At 33.0% G+C, this 9,089-nt stretch overlaps 1 protein-coding gene across 1 annotated transcript; it reads right to left on the reverse strand.

The window, feature by feature from the left end:
* Nucleotides 1-480: 480 nt before the first annotated feature.
* On the reverse strand, nt 481-8,836 carry LOC146902427 (alpha/beta-Hydrolases superfamily protein). Its single transcript, XM_085732527.1, has 9 exons — nt 8,562-8,836; nt 8,001-8,077; nt 6,486-6,591; nt 4,734-4,826; nt 4,558-4,623; nt 2,473-2,618; nt 1,464-1,572; nt 950-1,014; nt 481-849 (listed from the first exon to the last, which is right to left on the reverse strand). Exons 1-9 carry the CDS (start codon nt 8,778-8,780, stop codon nt 702-704), a joined length of 1,029 nt encoding a protein of 342 aa, XP_085588653.1. The 5' UTR covers nt 8,781-8,836; the 3' UTR covers nt 481-701.
* Nucleotides 8,837-9,089: the final 253 nt, after the last annotated feature.

A 9,089-nucleotide genomic window follows, 5' to 3' on the forward strand; every position in this document is an offset into this window, starting at 1 on the left:
TGTAGGAGTAAATTAAATATTATGTAGCTGATATGGAAGAAAGGTGACTTTAGAACTTCATCAAAAATTAAATTGCACTCTGCTTGAATTAGATATATATATATATATATATATATATATATATATATATGTATATGTCGCGTTTAATGGTGATGCACGTTCTTGTGAGATTATGAAAGTGTAAGGATATGTGAATGAATCACCATCATCTCCAAGAGAGAGAATGTGAGAAAAAACTGAAAGAAAATAATTTGAGAGAGAGACAGAGAGGATGTGTCGTAACAATTTTGAGTATATTACAGCAGTAGATGGCCGTGAAAATGAGAATTTCAGAGAAAATAAAACACGTAGATGGCCGAAATTATACTCTAGAAAATCTCTCTGCATCCCAACTTTTATCCTTTCTATCTCTTTTTTTTTCTCTCTCTTAGGCAATATGCTGGAGACTGACTGCTGCATGTGAGAAAGGATCCAGACACATGCCACGATATCGATGAATTAATCAAAATAATATACAAATTTTTTCCTTAAACATAATTTATACTACCGTCTATTATATCAACAAAAAATAAGGCTGCAATAACAACCCAGACAATAAAAAACGATAGATAAATAAGCAATCGAAAATAAATATTGGCGAATAGGAAAAAAAACTATAATGGCAACCAAAAAAGGAGGGAAAAAATTGATAGACACCTAAATTAACTCCATGGGTCGTCCCAGCCCTTGGGTCCCTCTCTTTTCAAGAAATCAATAATGGCATTGACAGCTTCTTCAACTCTGTTAGAAAGGGAGTGGTTTCCATATTCAATCTCTACTTTCTCTGCACCTCCCATTGCTCTGCATAATCTGCACGTATTCAATGACCAGTGACCATCATATGTGATCACTCCTCTCAAACTGCGGTTAATGCATAACAAAAAGCACCAAATAGAAATAGAGAATTTACCGCTCAACTAATGCTTTCTTATCAACGTAATCTGGCACATACTCATCAGCCATTGAAAATATAACCTGCAAAATACCAAGGCATACCAAGATTTAATTTTGTTGCAGTAGGACTTAACATTTTACATGACATTATAATGTTTTGTTGATCGGTGTAACCGACTCCATTTATTGGGAGAAGAATTTTGTTGTTGTTTTAACATTTTTACATAATGAAAATGATCACAAGGACATCATTTCACTACGAAGGCACCAACGTTTAGCATCATTTAGACCAATAATGAGCTCTTATTGATGATTAGATGGTAAACAACTTTAAGCTCTCTTTTAGCTTGCAATTTATGCCTCCTTATGTTGCCAAATTACATTTCAAAAGAACATTACGGTATACCTTCTACATAGAGGAGAAAGAAGAAAGGACATTTATGCACCTAGCCAAGGTTTTTCATGGCCAAAAGTTTTATAGGAGGAAAAAATAAAAAAAGAATAATTATGTTAGATGGATATATGCACACCTGGCAATGTGTGCTAGACATATGTCCGAGTCTCATCTTCAATTGATCATCACTCAGGTCGGAGCTGAACAAGTCATCGTCACCATTATATGCACAAAGGGAGTGATACCTGCATAAGAAACTGCTAGTTAGGAAAAGAGAAATAACATGAGACAACAATACCTTTTCTTCGGTATCAAATCAATGTGGATACTAATAAACAGTGAATAGTTCTCACGGATCAACAAGTTGGACATTTGGTATTACTCCACCAAGGAGAGAAAGGTAAAGAAGAGGAAATAATAGGTGTAAATAAAAAGACAGATTACTTAATAGGGGACAAGCAGTCTATTGGACAACTGATGCAACTAAATTGAGAGTAATATCTAACAACTTGAAACCTTGTACAGATAAACATTATAGCAGTATAGCACTAATTTATTTGGAAGGCTGTCATCGTCCAGATTTAGCAGTAGAGGAATCCCAAGAAAGTCAAGAGTAAAATTTGAGGCTTTTGCAATTGGCATGCAAACCAGAAGGAAGGATACTTGGGTTTACCAACACCATTATTGGAAGGGACCAACTTATACAAGTAAATTAGGTTTGGCTAGAATATAATTCAAAGTATGATGAATAAATAAAAAACAATCATACTTGTGAATTATCAGAGGCATATAAAACTTGAAATTGTTTATGCTTAAAGGTAATTCTTACTTATGCATGTCCAAATGTAGGAAATAGGCAGTCCTTATTTGACATGTGTTAAGGCTGCAGGTGCCCGCTTTTAGAAATGCACTAATCTTCGAAAAATGTCAGTACATGATAATAATGATTGCAGTGCCAAAGAGATTATGTGGACCTAGCAAAACTATGAATTTATCTATATAAATACAACCATTTCAGACTGATAATTGAGTAACATTATTGTTTTTTTTAAAACAGGGCATCATCAGTTTCTAAAAGAAAACCAAGATTACACATATTTGGAAATCTCAGCATTTGTACTGCTACATTATTTATGTACACTCACCTATATGCAGTAATTGGGGCACAAGGATCTGCTTCCCTTGGCATTATCTCTGAACCTCGGCCTTCGCTTATCATTTTAGCAGCCAAGTCAATCATAGCAGCTGTCTGAGGGAGTGTAGATTGATATTCCCTATCACTGACCGGAGCCTGCACAGTTAAACAGAATAGAAAACAAAGTTTTCAGTGAGAGAGAACAGACACTATAACAAATTATATATTGACATTGAACAAACTAAGCATCTACTATTTGATTTTGGTTTGGGTAACACTAGAATCCAACATTTCAATCCTTTGACTTCAAAATTTAAAATTATACAGACGTTAGAAAACCAAATTAAGTATGTTAGTAGTAGTAACTGATCCACACTTATGCAGGATTCTGAAAAACCGGGCAGGTCATTAAATTGGTTGAGAGACTAGCTTGCAATTTGATGGCATAACCGTGGTCCAACTAATTAGCACATAGACATGCAATACCATTCATCATACCAATACATTAATCTCAATAAATATAAATTTAACATTTTTTATTTTTGTAATGGAATATTATTTTATTAATGTTAAAAATACTACAACTTTAAATATAAATAAAAACAGATAGCAAACCTTTCTACGGTGTAACTAATAAAATTTATTATAGCTATTTTAGATATATCATATACTCCCTGAATAATATCACTATACTTTAATATCTAATATTATATTTACATTAATACTTCAATAGAAAAAAGGTATTTCCTATGCAACCAGAAGACATCTTCGTATGCCGGAGTTGATACAACAGGTGAAAAAAGTATGACAACATTGACCTCCGACCTTAAACCAACTATCCGATTTGAGCGTGTTCACTAGTTTGCCAGTTCTAGGGACAACTTTTAACAATCTAATAGCGGGCCGGTTTTCAGAATCAGAACCATTCTTAAATACATATATCAATGCGAATTGCGATATAAGTGGTTTAATGCAAATTGAGGGGGTTATCTGTTCTTCAACACACTTGAATGGTACTCCCCCGTCCCAAATTATCTGACTTTTTGGACATTTCACACGTGTTAAGAAATGTAATTAATTTTGTATGGGAAAGAGATATTAAGGGTGGTTTTACAAAATTGTTCTTAATAAATGATATGGGAAAGATAAATTAAAAAATTGAAAGAAGAGATAATAATAAATAGTTAAGGGTATAGTAGGAAAAGTAACATTATGTTTCATTGGTATTGTAAAGCGACTTATAATTTGGGACAATTTTTTCTTTCAAGCGACTTATAATTTAGGATCGAGGGGGTATTAATTATTTTCTTTTTGCGCTTCAAGTTTCAGATATATTTTGTCTGTCACGCTATGTTAAAGAATGTGTATGTTTCACAATAATCAATTGCAATTGTTCCTTCACCCTCCACTTGCTTTGAAAGAAAATGAGAGGAAAATCGTTGAGTGAAGAAACAAATACAGCATTTACTCCAGTTTGACTGCGTAGAGTCGTAGAGAAAACGAGGAAGGAAAAAAACTGATGTGGAACCTCTATTGAACTCTTTTATAGTCTATATCAAATAGAGAGGAATGAGAAAACACAAATTTTGAAGGGAAAAATTACTCTTTCCAACTGTCTGTCAATATACCTCTCATCTAGCGTGGGATTCACTTTTTTCATTTTATCAATGAATTAAAACACATTACACCTATTACTCATTTTATATCTTCTCATTTAAGTTACTGACACCTTTCCTTGTTCTAAGGAATCTTATCTTATATGTTTCATAGTGTGTAAACATATCTTCGATAGGATATTTAGTTGAAGGTAATTTGCATTTTTCTAAAATATTAGTTTATTTAAGATTTCACTTTTTGTGTTAGACACTCTTCAGGTTCATTATTCATCTAACATACTTTTTGATGATTGGATAAAGCAAAATTTCTTCATAATATCTTATTTGAATTGAGTACTTTGCATGTAAAGGAGTAAATCAGGTTGTGTCAGAAGAGCACTCGACACCTAAGGGAAGAAGTGCCTCGCCAAAAGAATTACTCTAGGATTACTTGGTTCTATGTAAAAGAGTTCGTAAACTGATCTACTATCAACAAGTACCTGCAAGATGGCAGCACGAACAGCTCGAGAGCAAGCAAAGTTTGTGCGCATGTAATGCACAATATCCTGGAGAAATGATCAAAACAAGAAAAGTTTATTTAACTTTCTCAGAAAACATTAGTAGCAAGAGAGTGAGTGGAAGTATGGTTCATCATTTTAATGGAATAAAATATAACCTGACAACCAGTACTATGCCCAAGTAATGCCACACCTTCAGAATCTTCTTTGTTAATTAAATAATTAATAAGCTGATCCAGATCCTTAGCATCCTTCAACATTAACAAGCAATTGCAAACTCAGTCATCAAGATAATTAATTATATTCTCATCAATCAGATGGAAATTATAATTTTGCACTTTTCACTTAAACCTGAGGATGAAAAAAGAGCACATTAAGGCTTGAGAATCGAGGTCTTAAATGGCCATGACATTGAGGTAATGTATTTCAAGTACACTAACTCCATACTTATATATAGAACTCTTTTTTTTTTAAGATGCCAAACTAGCCCACCGGATCGGCACCGGGGAGAATCGAACCTGAGACCTTGAGAGGTATATATAGAACTCTTTAAATTTTAAGAAATTTACTTGTCCCTTTTTACCAGGCCCCCTTCAATAAAATGCTAACATTTGCGGTTTCAAAATATAAAAGTGGCTAAATTCTTTAGTTTACGGTCACTAAATTATGGTCCTGGGTTATCCGGATACTTAATTTATGATATTTATCAAAATAGCTACTTTTCTATAATAAAAAAAATGACTACATTTTGAATACACTGTTGGTTGTGATAATGCTGAAGGTCATTATCACACTGTTGGTTGTGATAATGCTGAAGGTCTCTAGTTTAACTGTTTAATAGTAGAATAAATTATTTATATAAATTTGATCAAAAAGTAAAAAATGTTGTCTTTAATTGTCGTTGAGAATAATTCTGACCTGAATCGATAATTGAACATGAATATAGAAATATACTCCCTCCGTCTCTAAATAATAGTCGTTTAAGGTTTATGCACGATTATTAAAGAAATGATTAATTGTGTTGATTTTGATGGTAAAATTAGTATCATTTACTAAAACACCCTTATTAATTGTAGTTATTGGAGTAGTTTAATTGGATGAGATTCAATAAATAAGGGTATAATAATGGTAAAAAATAATAAATGCTGCATTGGTATTATAAAGTAAATTATTTTGAGAAAAAGAAAAAAATGGTAAAGAGACAATTATTGTGAGACGGAGGGAGTAGAATTTTAGGAAATTCTGGATTCTTGCAATAAATAGTTCGTTTAATCCCTGAAATGAAGGGATTCCAGTCATTCAACTATGTTCCAAGTTAAATAAAAGTTAGGGTCTTGTCAACCAATGACCTTAGGGCACTAGTTAAGGATTCAAATATAGAAATAATTTACAAGTTTTATGTAGATAAAGTTACCTCCTTTCAAAAAAAATGTAGATAAAGTTACTTTTTAAACTTTCAATGTGTTGAATACATAATTCCCAAGATAAAATTTCCTTTTTAAACTTCTTAACAAGTGCCCCAAGGGCACTTGTTAACATTTCCCTAAAAGTTATAAGGCTGAGAGCTAATCCCTCAAGTAACTCACATATAATATCCCAAGCATTGTTTTGGTCTCCTAAACAAACATCCGAGTCCTCTATCACAAAAACCTAATGTAATCACCAAGACCAACATTTGCTTTATATTAACCTTGGCAAGGTCATGTTGTGCAAATACTATGTACGCCATGCTAAGGTAAAAAGGCATTTCAGATTTCACTGGAGGCTTACTCTTCATATTTTAATATCAATCATGTAAATCAAAAGCTTGCTTCTGAGCTCATAACGCATCAAATTAATAAGCAACAAACTGGAAAATTTGCAACACTTAATAGCAACAGCACACCTGGAATTATAATTTATTTGATTACCTGTTGCAAGCTGGAGATGCCATATCCACTATAAGAAGATGACATGAGAAATTGAACTAGTGACCAATTCTCGCGGTCCAGAGCAATTGCCAGAGGTTCTAAATATCTACAAGAAGAGAAAATAGACATTAGAACGAAACTCGTCTAAGGTTCATATCAAGATACAAAGCTTAAAAAAATGGAACAGTGCAAGGACCATTACAGAGACTCTATTAATATAAATAAATTTATAATCATACTAACTTCTTGTAATTTTAACTTCAAATGAAGAGAAAAAAATCATACATCAATTTAACAATAAGCTATCAACACCAAGTAGAATAGAAGGTAGTTGTTATTTAAATTTAAGCTGTACCTATAAAAGTTAAAACAATAAATTCGAAATTTACAAAGAATGATATGTGTATAGTGTTTCACAGTCACTTTATTCTTTCAAAGACGTAGATTTTTAAATGCTGGAAAGAAAAGAAGAAAAAAAAAACTTAACTTGTTTTTGATAAGATGCCTAGGCATATTCTAGAAGAAATAGAGTCGGGTCAAGAGAGTAATTTATTTAGTGAGCTAGAATATGGTTACTGCATCTGTAGGGAGAGGAATCTTAATGATCCATCCGTTATATGAGACGGCAAGAGGAATGAGGGAATCATGGAGAGTTATTGTTAGTGTCCGTAGAAACAATAATATGAGTCCGTAGAAACAATAACCAGTATCAACAGGCTAGTATCTACAGGCTAGTTTAATCTTATGAGTTGATCTGTTGTTTCTATCACTACAAACCAGTATCAATTGTTAGTTTGTTACTCTATTAGTTAGTCATTAACATATTGTTTTTTTTTTAAGTTAATGCAGTGGGAATAAACTAAATAAGAACTGGTAAAAAGGTAACAATCAACAAGATGTTTTGCAAGGACGCTTTTGCATGCTTAAAACCAGCATTTTATTTAGTTAAACTTTTTTATCTCTTATTCTTTAATTCAATCATGTCCATCATCAAAAGATTTAAAAACAGAAAATAAGGTCTTAAGCAAAGCAATAACTAAACTCCTATAAGGACATTGGGACTTATGTTTTGATCCTAAAGAGAAGAATTTGATGTTTGAAACACACATAACAAGAACAGAGGATTTTGCTTCCATAGAAAACCAAACTAAAGTTGAGAATGAAACAGAGACCAATGAAGAGAATTTGAGACACGGAAGGAGTTGAGAAGCAGGCCACAATTCTATAGGCCATCATAAGTAAGTTTTTTTTTTTCTCCTGAAGGATTATACTAACAATAAGCTCAAAAGACTATAACAAAGCTCGTGCACCAAATGCATTACAGCGGCTTATATTTCTTCTGATACTTGCTGAGTAATAATGTGCTTATAATTATAGATTCATTGGCATGATAAATTTGAAGGTTTATACTAAGAATTCACATGCTTGGAAAATTCACATTTTCTCTTGTTTATACAGTAAAAAAAATATTTTAAACTATATTCAATGTAAGAAATGATCAAATATTGAACTTACGCAGTAGCAAGAAATCCATCAGTCAATCCACCAATAAAAATAACTTGCCGTTTGAAATCACCACTTTTGAATGCAACCTGCAAATAAAACAATTTATCACAAAACCGTTTCACTGCAAACATAAAGGGGAAAAGAGGATTCAAAAAGTGAAGAAGCAATAGAGAACAATGTTCAGTGTCTAACACAAACACGACACCAACATATGTGATTACATTTCAATCACTTCCATGTCAGTGTCGGTGTAGTGTCTGTACCAATGCTTCATAGGGAAGATGCAATGACACCTAGATAGAGACCGAGCACGAGCAACGCAGGCATTAGATTAACAAAAGAACAATGCAATTACAACTCCAATACAATCTCCATAACATTCAGAGTGATTTCTAAAATTTAAACTGTTTTAGAATTGTTTCAGATCACGTCGAAAATGCCTTATACTAATCTTAATACACATGATCAGCGTCGAAAGTGAAATCAATTCAAAAAAATCAAGTAAATAATTGAAGCTACAATTAAATCAGATCGAATAAAAAATTGAAAAAAATAAATTAAGTAACGGACCTGAATAGGATTGGGACCGTATTTGAAAAGAACACCTCGAATTTTATTTTTACTAACGACGGGGCCGGTGACATCAGCGGAGGCAGAAACGGTTGCGGAGGAGTTACTTGGCATTTTCAAATCGGTACGGCGAACTCGAACGATTCCGGAAAACCAGGAGGTGGCGGAAGAAGAAGATGATGAAGGCGTTGAGATTGAAGGAGTGATTGAGGGATTCATTGCGACATTGTTTGCGTTGATGGTTCACGAAGATGATGTGTATTGATTGACACTTACAATTTCAGTTTCAGTTTCGCTTACGAGAAGATTGCGCGTGTCATCACTGTGTGGTACTTACGCGCGTGGAACTAATTACTACAATCTTGCGGTGGGTGAACTGAACTAAACCGCATGTTTATGACACTCTCCAACATTTGTTTACGTTGACTTTCTTATTGGACGAAAATTTATTTCGCATTTTATAAACAAGGTTAATTAAATTTTTAAGTCTCTATAAATATATGGAATTTCGTTTTTAGTCTTTATAAA

This window comes from Medicago sativa, chromosome 8 (genome assembly GCF_051527215.1).
Source record: "Medicago sativa cultivar Bolivia chromosome 8, Bolivia_mono, whole genome shotgun sequence".
Classification (NCBI taxonomy): domain Eukaryota; kingdom Viridiplantae; phylum Streptophyta; class Magnoliopsida; order Fabales; family Fabaceae; genus Medicago; species Medicago sativa.